At 36.1% G+C, this 15280-nt stretch overlaps 1 protein-coding gene across 11 annotated transcripts in view; it reads left to right on the top strand.

The window, feature by feature from the left end:
- Positions 1 to 15280, top strand: part of IMMP2L (inner mitochondrial membrane peptidase subunit 2) — an 888292-nt gene that overhangs the window by 19007 nt on the left and 854005 nt on the right. Inside the window, exon 3 of one of the 11 annotated variants that reach the window (XM_063708728.1) lies at positions 9041 to 9211. The exons of the other annotated variants lie outside the window; for them this stretch is intronic. Within the exon in view, the coding sequence (XP_063564798.1) occupies positions 9170 to 9211 (42 nt within the window). The 5' untranslated portion in view covers positions 9041 to 9169. The remainder of the gene's footprint in view (positions 1 to 9040; positions 9212 to 15280) is intronic. 11 annotated transcript variants of the gene reach the window in all.

Here is a 15280-nt window from a genome sequence, read left to right as displayed (position 1 = left end):
GACTGAGGATTCTGGTTGGTTAGAAGCCATGCTGTTGAGGCCAGTACGTTGGGGATTAATCAAGAGTGGTCTTGCTGGCTTACGGAGAAGGCTTATCTCATTTCTTTGCCCAATACATATTTTTGTTCTCAAGCAAACTAATATAGGGAAATTGGTGTCAGGGGAGGGGTTTGTTATACTAGCAGTCCCTACCAGGTACAGGAGGTGACTAGTACAGTGGTTAACATCAGCTTTGTATTTGAAAAGGAGAGCACACTAATATGGTTATGAATGTTTTAATAGATAGATAATGAACTACTGGAGAAAAAGTAGTAGTTTAAAATTAATTGTAGTTTTGGTTTAAAAATGTGGTTGACTTTGTTCTGTATTTGCTTTTATATTTGCCGAAAGTATTACACATAAAGATTATGCTTTAAATACTGTAAAATGTTTTTCTAGTATTAAGTAAATGATAGTGGAAAATGTTATATTTGAAAGGTCATGTTGATTTTCTGGCATTTCCAGTTTTACATTTTGTATATACAGTTGGATTGCTTTAGTTTCTAGTCGAGTGTTAGAAGATCCAGGTAATAAATGTAGAAGATAAATTGCAAAAGGGCAAAATTTTTTAGAATGCACATATATTTTATGTTTCTTTTGTTTCAACAGTGAAATTTCAAATTCTAAGAGGCAATTGAGAGTGCTGAAATGACAGCAAGATAATAAGGACCTTCAGTAATTGTGAAGTTTAAAGACAACCCTGATAATATTTTTTATTAATTGATGTTCCATATAGACTTTGTACTTTTCTTCCTTTTCTACCCCTTCTCCATTTGAATGAGACTTGAACATTTACCTTTTACATAGTGGATTGAATTAATTGTGTATTCAGAACACTTTTCCAAACAAGTAGTATCTGAATGCTGCAGTAGCAGTTATGAAATCAATAACTCATCGTGCCCTGTGTTTTATTGGGAGTGTTGAATATTTATTGGGAGTTATGAATAACTGGAGGCAATGTAGCATAGTGCTTAAATACCTAGTTTACAGGGTCAAATAATCTGGATTCAGCTCTGCTACTTACTGTTTCTTTGACCTTGGGAAGATTCCTTAAGCACTCTGAGCATCGGTTTATATCTTTTAAAATGGGGATAAAAATAAGGTTAATGTAGAGATTAAATGAGGTAATTAAAATAACAATTTTCAATATTACTGTGTTTAACACAGTGATATAAAATTTTAATCAACACAAAATTAATATTCTCTACTAGACTGAGGTTTTTATTTTATTAGTTTCACAATAAAAATATTTAGCTTTTTTCTTTTCCCAATTAATGCTTCATTCAGAGTTTGTATTTTTTTGTCATAATTTATGGAGGAGTAATATTGACTGATTTTTGTGAATGGCTAATCACTCTATTAAAAATGAAACAAAACCTTACTATACCATTAGCCAAATATTTTTATATTTTATATTTGATAATCTAATATTTGTACTGAGGTTAATATCCAAAATATACGAAAATGTTGATATGATTTTGGCTGAGGAAAACTAACCTTTTAAGTATTTCTTGGAGGATTCTGTTACCTACGTCTCACTTTTATTTTTAAAACTCACCTTTCATCAGGGATTTTATTATGGCTGGTTTTGCTTAACATGTATGAAGAGGTGAAATTTTCACTTTTCTTTTTAATTACTTGGATAACAGTTGGTTAGGGACAGGTCTTTTTAGGTGATATGCCTCGTCTTTTTTGCAGAAGAAAGCTACATTAGGTTCTGAGAAACTTTATTTTTCAAAACTGGTAGATATTAATTTAAATTGCATCAAATCTCTATATGGCTCATATATTTTTATCTAGCTCATATATTCCTTAAAACCTATCAAAATTGTTACTGAATTTTCTTTCTAAGCCATTTATTGTCACAGTCATTGTGAAACTCCCTAATATCATTTGATGTTGATGAGACAATAAAAATAAGTTTCTTATAAAATGGGAGAGATCAGATTTTTCTCAAGGCTACTAAGGTGCCGTTTAAGATGAAAACAACCTTCCTAGTGACCACTATAAAAATAATTTAGTTTTATTTACTATTATTGGTGCTTATTTGCAAATGGAGCCATAACTTATCTTTGCTGCTGAAAGCAGGAATGTTAGAAACTTCCCTAAATGAGTGTCTTTTCCCATGTTACCCAACTACCCACTTGTGTTTATTAAATGAACGCAGGTATGACGTAAAGATCAGACAAGAAATTTAACAGTGTTATCTTTAGAAGTGTAAATAATTTCATGAGTATGTTGACCTTGTAGCAGAAGTCAGAAATGGCCTTTGAACATGGGTGTAGTGATGATGATAATGGGACATATCATGGAAGATAAGTAATTTTAGTACTGTGAGGGAGGGGCCATTCTGATATTGGAAGGTAAAGGCCTGAAGTTAGAATCATAGAATCATAGATAATTGGAGCTAAGGCCATCTATTCAAATTGCTTACTCATTGGCATAGCTAAGACTTGAATCCAAATCTTATTTCTGACTTGGTACAAAGCATAGCAGGAACAGAAAACACTTAGCCCTAGAACAGAGTGGGCACTTGGTCTTTGGGAGGGACGCATGCATGGAGAGGTAGTATCAGATTAGTTGCATGGCTGTCAATACAGCCTGATCTGGCCGCTTATTTTCTCCATTACTCTCCTGACTGGCATTTAAAGGAGTGGAATGTCGTCTGACACAACCATATGAAACTATCAACATTGTAAACGGGTGGTAATATAAACCATATCTACAATTAAACAAACAGTCAAGATACATTTATTTAGCATCTGCAAATGCTTAGCAAAATTCTAAGAATTTTAGGATGTATAGAAAAGAGTGAGACATGACCTATGTATACCCTTTAGGGGCTTACAACTTAGTTGGGGAGTTACCTATAAAACGGTAACTAACACTCTTGGGTGCCAAATGAAGGTGTGGCTAGTGAATGCCAGAGGAGTTTGGAAGTGGAAGAGGGCCTTGTGGGTTACAGTGCTAATACAGGGTTTCCCAGAGAGATGAAAATCAAGTTTGGTTGCTTCTCACCTCGTTAGATCTTATGAATAATTTTATGTGTTCAGCTGTAAAGGTTTTGGATTCACTTAACTTGTTACAGAGCCTGGACTTGATTGCAAGTGTTTCCCTGACTTCCAGTCAAGTGCCATTCTGCAATTGCACAATGTTGTGCACAGGTTGGCAGGAGGTTTCTGTTGGAAGAAGCCCATTTTTGCTTATTAGTCTTCATTGTGTTCACCAGCAGATCAAATTCACCCCACTGGTCTTCTGGATGTTTTATGATGGAGCACTCCCAGTTTCAGTTACCCGGAGCCCCTGTTGTTTCTAGATTGTGAAAATAGCTAAAATTATTATTTAAATATGAGTTTGGTGGATCTTTTCCTTTAAGGTAATCTTTCTACTAAGAAACTATTAAAGTGAGGTGGGTATTTGTTTACGGTATATGAAACATAGCAGCAGCTGGCATTTACAGTGGGCTTCTGTTGTTCAATTAGATTATTTTGGTGTTCTGTTATGAATCATTAACTTGAAGATTGGTACATAAATAAAGCCATTAAAAATAATAAGTAAATTTAGAAATAGCTGCATCAGAGAATAAATATACTTATCAAAAACCCATTTTGTTTTCCCTCTACCTGGATATTTCTGTATTCAAATGGTATTTCTCATTTTAGCACAAAGAAAGGCCTATAAAGCTGACAGTTGAATTTAGTCTAACCAAGAAATATGAAATACATTAGAGCTTGAATTATATAGTGCAAACCTCAATCCACTGCTGATTCTTTAAGGCAGTGTTTTTTAACCTTTTTCTTTTTTTCTTTTATTCTTATTTTAATGTAGTGAACCCTTCTTCAAAGAAAATCTTGGTTGGAATTACATTATTGAAAAAAAAAAAAAGAAACAGATAAAAAGCAGAGTGGCTCTGATTGAGGCAGCTCAGAACTCTGTTCACTTAGCACCTGCTCCCCCTGGCCCTTGAGACTCCAGGGAATCATTAGGAGACCATGAAGCACAGACTGAAAAATAATTGCTTTGAAAGAAAATCTAACTAAACACTTCCTAAAAATCAGCTGTTAATTGGGAAAAAAATTCTTAATGCCTTATAGTTGGGTGGATTATGAAAGTTACTTGATCCTTCTTATCCATCTTTACTGCTTTTGGACAAGAGTGTTGTGTTATGATTTATTGAAGAAAAATACAGAAAAGTCAACTTCCTGAAGTTCAATATACAGATATATATGTAGTAATCGACGTATGTTCTTTTTCTTTTTCTTTCTTTCTTTCTTTCTTTCTTTCTTTCTTTCTTTCTTTCTTTCTTTTCTTTTCTTTCTTTCTTTCTTTCTTTCTTTCTTTCTTTCTTTCTCTTTCTTTCTCCTTCCTTCCTTCCTTCCTTCCTTCCTTCCTTCCTTCCTTCCTTCCTTCCTTCCTTCCTTCCTTCCTTCCTTCCTTCCTTTTTGTGAGATGGAGTCTTGTTCTGTCGCCAAGGCTGGAGTGCAGTGGCATGATCTGCTCACGGCAACCTCCGTCTCTCAGGTTCAAGCAATTCTGCCTTAGCCTCCCGAGTAGCTGGGACTACAGGCATGCGCCACCACACCTGGCTAATTTTTGTATTTTTAGTAGAGACGGGGTTTCACCATGTTGGCCAGGCTGGTCTTGAACATCCTGACCTTGTGATCTGCCCACCTCAGCCTCCCAAAATTCTGGGATTACAGGCGTGAGCCACTGTAGCCAGGCTTTTTTTTTTTTTTTTTTTTTTTTAAATGAGCCAGGGTCTCATTGCTCTGTCACCCAGGCTGGAGTGCAGTGGTGTGATCACAGCTCACTGCAGTCTCGATCTCCTTGGCTCAAGTGATCCTCCCACCTCAGCCTCCTGACTAGCTGGGAGCACAGGCATGTGCCACCATGACTGGCTATGTTAATTTTTTTTTTTTTTTTTTTTTGTAGAGACAGGGTCTTCCTATGCTGCTCAGGTTGGTTTCAAACTCCTGAGCTCAAGTGATCCTCCTGCCTTGGCCTCCAAAGTGCTGGGATTACAGGCATGAACCACTGTGTCCAGCCCACATATTTCTTTCTGTGTATATTTATACTTACAGCATAAGTATAATTTCTTTTAAAAACCACTTTCTCCATAAATATCTTCAGCTGTGAAGTAAAACTATCAGGTAAGAGATGGAGACAGTCATTTGTGTGTACATACACCACACACACAAACTAACACACACATACATAAAATTTATGGCATGTGGTTGTGCAGTGCTGTTCAATCAAGGCCTCCAGAACTTATATCACATTCTGAGTATGATGTAGTTTATATGGACAGCTAAGTGGTTTATTAATTTCTTCAATGAAACTGTATTGAACACTGAGCACTTAAGTGCAAAGCACTGAAGTATAGCAGTGAACAAGTGTTTCTGCTTGCACAGAACTCACAGCTGATTAGGGGTAAGGATGAGAAAATCAGGTGTGATAAATGCTGTGCTAGGGGGAGCATAGAGTTTTATGGGAACACATAGGAAGGGAATCTAAGTCAGATTTGGAGAGTCGGAGTGGACTTCCTGATAGTGACATCTAAGCTAACCTGAAGGATGGGTAAAGCTGGCCAAAACAAAGAAAGGTGGGAAGAGTGATGTAGACAGAAGGGAGAGATGTATAAGGCCCAGAGACAAGTAAAAGTGTGGCATATTCTAGAAATTGTATGGAGGTGGGTTTGGTTGAAGCATGATGTGCTGTGAAAGAGAGGAACTGGCCCAGCACGGTGGCTGGTACCTGTAATCCCAGCACTTTGGGAAGGTGGGTAGATCACTTGAGTGCAGGAGTTTGAGATTAGCCTGGGAAACATGATGAAACTCCATCTCTACAAAAAATACAAAAATTAGCCAGGTGTGGTGGCACATACCTGTGGTTCCCGCTACTTGGGAGGCTGAAGTGGGAGGATTGCTTGTGCCTGGGAGGCAGAGGTTGCAGTGAGCTGAGGTCGCACCACGGCACTCCAGCCTGGGTGACAGAGTGAGACCGTGTCTCAAAAAAAAAAAAAAAAAAAAAAAGTGGAAGTGATGAGACTAGGAATCTAATCATAATTAGCCTTATATGCTAAATCTAAGCAGCTTGATATTATCCTATAGAAAATGAGGAGTTATTGAACGATTTAAAGTAAGAGAAAGTTAGGATGATTTCTATTTTTTTCATGAATGCTCACTTTGGCTCACTGCCATGTTGACCTTTGGGCAGCTGTTTGGATGATAGAGTCATTCTCTGAAAGTAGAAGAACCAGAGAGTATAAAATGCTGTGTAGTTTGTCTTTCCATAACATCCCCAATTGCCTCTGTCCTTTATAAAATCCATCTTTCTTCATTTTATTTTTATGGCCCTTTTAGCCTTATCGCAAGGCTGGAATAATTCCAAAGAACAATGCTTAATGTTCAATATCTATATAGATACTATACAGAAACGTCTTTACTCTTTCGGTATAGAAACTGATATGATGCCTGGCACTTAGCAGATATTCAGTAAATGTTATTGATGTGAAAGGGGTAAATACCAAAAGAAGAGATGTTGATTCAATTTTTTTTTTTGGTAAGATTTCTCTGCTTTTCCTGACATGTCCTTTAGATGCAGACAATTTCAATGTCAGCTGTTTCTTAACAAACTTACAAGGGTACAACCATTGTATAATAGTACTACTAATGATAATTAATAAAACATTGTACATTTTAAATAGTCTTCAAAGTCACAAGCTTTTTTGCTTTACTAGTGGATCTCAAATTCAATTAACAGTTGGATATGCAGATATGATATTCAAAGAATAGTGAAAAGCTTTAACTCATCTCAACGATTATTCTTTGGAAATTAGTGTAGAAGGATAATTTATAAATTGAAAAATTTTTTTTTATATGTGCAAGGGAACTTCTTTTCTAACAAATTTCTTAGAATGATCATAAAGGGGACTTATTTTAAAACAATATTTTAGGCGGAGCACAGTGGCTCACGTCTGTAATCCCAGCACTTCCGGAGGCTGAGGCTGGTGGACCACTTGAATTCAGGAGTTTGTGACCAGCCTGGGCAACATGGTGAAACTCCATCTCTACAAAAAATACAAAAAATTAGCCAGGCCTGGTGGTGTGCATCTGTGGTCCTAGCTATTGGGAGGCAGAAGTGGGAGGATCACTTGAGCCTGGGAATTGAGGCTGCAGTGAGCCGTGATCATGCCACTGCACTCCGGTGTGGGCAACAGAGGGAGACCTTGTTTCAAAAAAACCCCAAAATACAACAAAAAACAACCCACCACCAATATTTCATATTGTATTTAACTTAGTAGTTTGTAACATTATTTTCATGGTATTACTTAAATAAAATGAAATTACCTGATTTACCTTTTGAAGCTAAAACCCATATTTTAAAGTATTGCTCAGATTCAGAAAATTAGCAAATTCAAAGCTGTTTTTCCAGTAGTTTAAACTCATTACTGACTTTATTTAATAAGTAATCAAATTTTTTTCGTATTTAGCCAGTGGGATCACCAGGCAAGCTCCCGTCTCCTTTTGATGTACTTCCATCTTTTTTCTAAGCACTTCTTAGTGGCCAAAGAAAATGTTTCAGGCTCATCTTAAACCTTCCCCACCACAGCCCCAGAATCAACCTTTACTCTGAAGAGTGCTGATTCTTTGGAGTAGGGAATGGTATTAGACCCTAAGAATTGAGTACTACATATACTCATTGCTACTTCTATATGGTTTTGCTTCCAGGGCCCCACAGCATTCTTCCCTGATTCCCACTGTGTATTTTTATCTCCCTTTTCCCACAGTCACCGCTGTTCTCCCAACTCATTTGCTGAGTCCTACAATGTATCTTAAGTAGTTTCACAATTGTTTCTCTCACTGTTTGCATTCCCCACCCCCCAACTTCGCAGCCCAAATACCGCCTATAGTATTTGACTCTATACCCTTGGGTTGGGTATAATTAAATAACTGTGTCCTGAAGTTAATTGGATTAGTCCCTTTTCCTGCCCCACCATAGTTGATGACTGTTTAATTCACTCCCTTGTTTAGATTTTAAGTGTCCGATGGGGCAAAGACCATTTCTTTAGATATATCTCATATAGAATCAAAATGTGTGGTATAAATCAAGAATATTAATGAGATTGTTTTGCCCTGCATTTAATATCTTTCATTAGACACTATTTTTTTTTTTTTTTTTGAGACAGAGTCTCGCGTTGTCGCTCAGGCTGGAGTGCAGTGGCGCGATCTTGGCTCACTGCAAGCTCCGCCTCCCGGGTTCATGCCATTCTCCTGCCTCAGCCTCCCGAGTAGCTGGGACTACAGGCGCCCGCCACCACGCCCGGCTAATTTTTTGTATATTTGGTAGAGATGGGGTTTCACCGTGTTAGCCAGGATGGTCTCGATCTCCTGACCACGTGATCCGCCTGCCTCGGCCTCCCAAAGTGCTGAGATTACAGGCGTGAGCCACCGCGCCCGGCTAGACACTCTCACTAAAACAAAGTGAAGTGTGCAGTTTTTTTCTTTCCTCTTGCTCTTTTTCCCCCTCTTTCTTTCCTTCCCTCCCTTCCTTCATTTCTCTTTTTTGCTTCCTTTTTTTGTTTTTTGTTTCTTTTTGATATGGAACATTTCTCTACCTTACTGCATTTTACTCAGAATAGTAGAGGCATTTCTGCTATTAATGACATACATGCATTCCTGAAAAATCTTTAATTCTGCAAAATTATACCATAAAATTTTAGGGCTTATAAAGAAAATAGGGCTAGGAACAGATCATTTGAAACCAGTGACATTTTGTAAACAGAGCTGGGAAAATAGAAGTTTTCATAAAAACAAGAGCACTATTAACTCCCTCCTTGCATTTGCACCCAGCATCACATCAGTCTTAGCTTGAAACCCTGGTTTTCTTCCTTTGTTGTAGGTCCTTAAAGTCATCTACTTCTAATAAAGACCAATTTCATCAAAGTTGAAAATCTGCTCTAGGATATTGATCTGTTGATTTTATTCTATTTTAAACACAGGGGAAAATGTCTTTGCATTTCTTCGTTGGTATGCTCAGCCTCCTTTAACAGTGGAAAGTCTTGAAGCCACCAAATGAGACTTTCACTTTAATTGGGAGAAGACTTGCTGTTGGTTGAATCAAAACCTTCATGTACTGGGGAAAATTGTGTATGAACCAGCATAGCTTTCACGTAAGACTGACGTCATTTTCCTATATATGAGCTAATTTACATTAAGAAATAGCTATTGTAGCAGAAAAGACTGTAATATTAATTTTGTTTTAGTATATAAAGATACTAAATACCTATTACTGAAGATTTAAGTAATATGGAAAAATATAAAGCATAAAGTGAAATTCCTTTCATTGCAAATAAATACTGTTATCATTTTGGTTCATATTCTTTATTATTTGACCTCTTTCTATGATGATGATAAGGATGACGATGAGGATGATGCTGTGTGTGTATAAAATTTCACATAAATGGGTTCATATTAAAAATGCAATTTTCCAACTTTTTTGGAGGAGAATCTCAAGCAATATAACGATATATTGTTCTTTTTAATGATTGCAAATTACTCTACTGTATGCATGTCATAATTTACATATTTGTGAACATTTGGTTGTTTTCATTTTTTCACTGCAATAAAAATGGTATGTTGAATATCGTTGATCATATCTTTGCATCCATAAAATAAATTCCTGGAGTGGTGTTTCTGCATCAGAAGGTATATTCATGTAACATTTTGGTACATATTACCATATTAAATCTGTCAGTTTGATAGACTAAACTAGTACTTTGTTTTTATTTATATTGATTTTATTATTAGTGTGTTTGTACATCTTTTTATGTCTTTATATACTGTCCATATTTTGTTTCAGTGAAATACCTTTCTCTCAAAATTATTGTCTTTTTTCTTATACTTTATAAGAATTGTGTAATTTTAGAGATACTGATATTATAATTTTTTATGTCCTGCTGATTGTCTTTTAACATTATTTATGGTATGTTTTGATTTTTATGTAGTGAAATCTATCAGTATTTATCTTTCATGTTTTCTGGATTTTGTAAAATGTTCAGAAAGACCTCTTTCTACCCTTAAAAGACTGTTGCCTTTATTTTCTCTTGTTATTTTTATATTTCTATTTATTACATTTAATGTTTGGCTTATCTGGAATATATTTTCTTATAATGAATTTAATAAATATCTAGCTTTGATTTTATTCTCCTTCCAAATTGTAGCTAATTGTTTCAACATAACTTGTTAATTCAACTTCTCTTCCCAATATGAATGTCGACTTTATCAAATACCAAGTTTCTTTGCGCCCTTGGGTCTTTTTGTGCATTTTGTATTTTATTAGTCATTTCTGCAAAACAAATAACCACCCAAATCAGTGGCTTAACACATTTATTATCTCACACAGTTTCCATGGATCATCAGAAATTTAGGAGCGGGTCAGCTTTGTAGTTCTGATTTAGTGTTTCTCTTAAGGTTGAAGTTAAGATTTCAACTCTAGCCACAGTTGATGAAATTTCACAGGTATCTTAAAACAATGTCTTCCAATTTATAGGCAAGTATGCAGAAATCAAAACAAGGCATATAAGAGTGGAGAATAATCTAAATGAGATCGCAGTTCCATTTGCTGTAATACCACAGGCTCGTTATAATACCTGGATTTTTTGTGCAACAGACACTTGAGTCTGGGTAATGCTGTGCTCCATCTGCTTTTATCTCCAGGCCACTCAGGATGAGCTTCTTTGTACTCTGGCCTCTTGGCTGTTTTATTTATTTATATATTTATTTTTACTTTTTCTTTTTTAACATATGCTGCTAACTTGGCCTTTGTTGCCATTTCAGCAAGTGTGCATGCATGTTTGTGGGTACACTTGCACTTATAAGCTAAAAGGACCATAAGCACTCATTCCAAGGGAGTTTATTTCTGTTGCTTTCACCTTAAATTGCATAAATCTTTTCCTCTGGCTTGCATCTTCAGTACTGAGTCTGCACTGTTGCTGTTTGAACTCCCCATGGACTTGCAGCTGCCATACATGGGCTGTGGGCACCTTTCCAAATCTTGAAGCCATAGTCTGAATGGATTTTATTTTTGACAGACTAATTGGAGCCTTAATGTGCTTTCCTGATGGGGGAGCCTGTGTTTCTAATTTTTTTGTATTTATCATTTTGTAAAGAGTAGTAATAGTCCCTGGGCTAGCTATAAGTTTGCTGGTTAAATTATATTTTTCAGTCCTACTTTTTTGTGACTTTCTCTTTCCATTTTTGTCCCTTGGGGTCTAGTGGCCTGGTTCTTTTGAGAAGCCTTCCTACTCCTTACTCCCAACCCTGATCAAAGGAAAAGCCATGTTGTAAGTATGACTTGAGTTGATATGGCATTCTAGTAAAGGCATTTGCATTCTAGTATAGATAGCAATATATTTGAGGCATGAAGAGTAGGGATCAGGATAGGATTTTCATGAGACCCAGAAACCATGTTCTTTAAAAAAGTTTTTCAATTCCGCTTATTGTTGAGCCCTAATAAGACCCTTGTACCATTCTAAAATAAGACCGAAGTAGGGCTGCAGTGTAAGAGAAGTGAATATGAAGCAGTGTCAGATAGTAGGAAAAAATGAGAGGTAGCAAAGTAGATAAGGAACAGCAAAGCTTGGTACTTGGATGACCGTGCTTTGGAAACTGGCTGTCACATGGTTTCTAGTGATACTTTTCCATTACTCATGTTATTGCCTAATGCCCACTTTCTAATATTTTGTACCCTTCTTTTTTTAGGTTCTGAGTGTTACTACCTTTTTCTTATTTCCTCTGTCTCACTTCTTCTAAGTTTTGATTTTCGAAAGGTTCTTGAGATTTTTTTTTTTCTAAAAAGAGTGCTTTTTCCATTTATAGGCCTTCTTAATTTTTTTAAAGCCAATTTTGAACACAGCCCAAATGCCAACTAATGCAGTATTTTCTTCTTAGCTATTCAGTAAGTATTCCTGATGCTGGTAATATATCCTTTTACTAACCCACTGTATTATTACTTCAAGAAAAAATGGACTTATGGTGAAAAGTAGCCTCTAATTGCTTTGCTTGGGTTATGGATAAGTAGCTGGTCTGTTTCATTTATATACATATTTAAGTCCTCACATTGTTAGCTTAAAATTCACGTTGCCTTTAGCTTCTACTTAATGATAGCAGTTATGCTTTTCTATTAAATTGGAAAAAAATAGAGTACAGTGTTGAAATCCAAATTTTGTGGTTATTAGGGTTTAAAGCTTACCAAGCTTCTCCTTGCTAATGGTTATCATTTAATAGGATTTTTCTCCTGTAAAAAGCTATTCACTGTCTTATTAATTTTTATGGTAAACTTTTTGCAGAATTTATTTCATTTTAATAACTGAAATTTGAGATTAGGCCTTGGTTGTAAATGCTGTTAAATGGTGTCTATTTGGAGTTACAGGATAAGGGTAATTTATAGGATTAGGATGGCCTGAGTCAGTTCTTAGAGAGTCCTAGATTATTGTTAAAGGATTTTGCTTTATATGGTTTCCAAAAATACTGGAGCCATGAAGATGTCCATATTGATGAGAAAAAAAAAAAAAAGAAAACAACTAAAACAAGAAAAATTCGTATTCAGGCCGGACGCAGTGGCTCATGCCTGTAATCCCAGCACTTTGGGAGGCCGAGGCAGGCGGATCACAAGGTCAGGAAATTGAGACCATCCTGGCTAACACGGTGAAACCCTGTCTCTACTAAAAATACCAAAACAAAATTAGCCGGGCGTGGTGGTGGGCGCCTGTAGTCCCAGCTACTGTGGAGGCTGAGACAGGAGGATGGCGTGAACCCGGGAGGCGGAGCTTGCAGTGAGCTGACACCACTGCACTCCAGCCTGGGCGACAGAGCAAGACTCTGCCTCAAAAAAAAAAAAATTAATATTCAGTCTTATGTCTCACTTGTCTTAATATATGTCCTGTTCGCTGATCTGGCCAGCATTCTTGCTATCTCAGATGGGCTGTATGCATCTTCATTCTAATTATATTTTTCTTTTATCTGAGTGACTTAACAGATGTAATTTATTCTTTTATTTCCAAAATTTTGAGGAAAAATTTTAAACATACAGAAACATTCTAAGAATTTTATAATGAACATTTTTAAACCCACCACCTACATTCTAATTCCTTTTTTTTTCTTTTTAGCCTTTCTCATCATGAATTTTTTTCCTGTAATTCCAGTTTTCTTCCTTTTTATTCTTTCCTCAATGAATATTATATAATCTATCCCTGTGGTCCAATTCTGGCACTAAGTCATATATTTCCTTTTATTTTGCTTTTAAAAAAATCTCAAGACACCTTAGACAGTGCTGAATACATTCTTGTTAACTGGTTAATATCAGTACATATGATTGCCCCTAACTGGTCAAATCTTAGAACAGCATGAGGTTCAAAGCAGAACAAAATGATTATGTATTAGGTGTCTTATCACCTAGAAGATGGGCTTTATTGGTTTATTGTCTGTAATGGACATCCTTAATTCTGTTATCCTTTTTTGATTTGTTATTACTAGTCCTCTTCCTTAGACATAGCTAGTGCTTTATCTGAAGAAATACCCTTTATTTGATGATCTAGTCATTTTCTTTACACAAATGCTTATGTAAACAAAACAAAACAAACACATATGAACATTTTGAACCTCTGGAAACCCTGCAAGGTTTCACAGATGAAAAATTTTGCTTACTGAGATGAAGTAATTTCCACACTGTTGAATCACGATTTGAACTGAGGTCTTGGATTCAAAGCCCACCAGGTTTTCACTGACTTTCCCTCTTTGCTGATGCTGCTTCTGAAGAGCACCTTGGATAGGATGGGGCCTGCTTTTCCACTGAATCAGAGGGAAGGGTGTGCATAAATGCATGATGTTTGCAAGTTGAAGGAGTCCTTACCAAAAATCAGGAAGCCTTTATGAATTTCTGTATCCTAGTTGTTTCCTGGTTGTATTTTCTCTCTACATCAGTTGTACTAGAGCATGACCTTCAAATTCATTTGTTTTTACATATTGCTGACTTAAAATTGAATACATCAGTTTTAACCTCTCTTCTCTTAGTATCCAGATGCTTATCAGTTTACCAACAGAAAGTCACAATTATCTCCATGAAAGAAGCAATTTTATAGGGCTTAGCTTCATCATTGTATCAGTGTTGACTTTTTTATTGGGTATCTTTGCCAAAAAATGACTAACTTTATGCCTTACATAATTACATTTCTCCTCCTTTATTATTTTTGGCTGGTTTTCCTCTTTCTTATTTCTTTTTTTGTGTATGTGCCATTTTGGTCTTTCCTGAGAATTTTCAAGTGAGAACTACTAGGTCAGACAAGACTAAAGATGAAGAATTTGATACTGGTATTCATGTTCTAAAGAGTACTAAGTGTCTGTTTATAAAATATTGTTTACTTATAATGTGAAAGGAGCAAGATAGTCCTGAAAAAATTTTTTAAATTGCTTTCTATAGATTACTTGCCAGGATCTGCTTCCAGTGGAACCAAAATTGTTGTAATTCATCAGTTTTTCTTTTTTATCCTTGTATTAGGCCACATGTATCCAAATGTCTCCTGATTTTTCACATGCTTAGGCTCTGTTTGCCGAGCCAGGTTATTGGTACCAGGGGCTGCTAGAAAGATCCATGGAGGATGATAGCTGGATTATGTATGGTCATATACTTGTTTCTTGTGATCTTGTCACAGGTCCCTCTGGGGAGGAAGTATGGCTTGGTCAATCTGGTGTCTTAACATAGTGTCTAGCACAAAGTAGGCACTTAATGTTGAAAGAATGAAAATGCAAACTCTACGTGGAGAGAGGACCATGCTGACCTTGTTCTATAACACATATTTATCTCTTAGCACAATTCCATGGTGCATGGTAGGTACACATACACTGACTGATTCAGGAATTGTGTGTCAGATTTGCTTGGATCCCTACTCTTGTGTTCTCTGATATTCATAGTTTGATGGTTTCCTCTTTATAAATAAAATCTTGATTTTGTGTAGGCTTATGATGATTGAAAGGTTACATTTTACGTAAGATACTGCTTTATAACTTATTATTTTCCTCTTACCTTCAAACCTCCCACACAACTTTTAAATAGTTTTTATAATTAGGATGACTTGTGGTGGATTTATCCACCTGGTTGCCATGGATGAGTGATTGGTGACTTTGTACAAGCTAAAATATAAGCAGGCTTAAGAACAATTTTAGACGAATTAATGCATGATCAA

This window comes from Gorilla gorilla, chromosome 6 (assembly GCF_029281585.2).
Source record: "Gorilla gorilla gorilla isolate KB3781 chromosome 6, NHGRI_mGorGor1-v2.1_pri, whole genome shotgun sequence".
Classification (NCBI taxonomy): Eukaryota; Metazoa; Chordata; class Mammalia; order Primates; family Hominidae; genus Gorilla; species Gorilla gorilla.
Note: the sequence above shows the minus strand (reverse complement) of the source record. Positions and strands in the feature narration are given on the sequence as shown.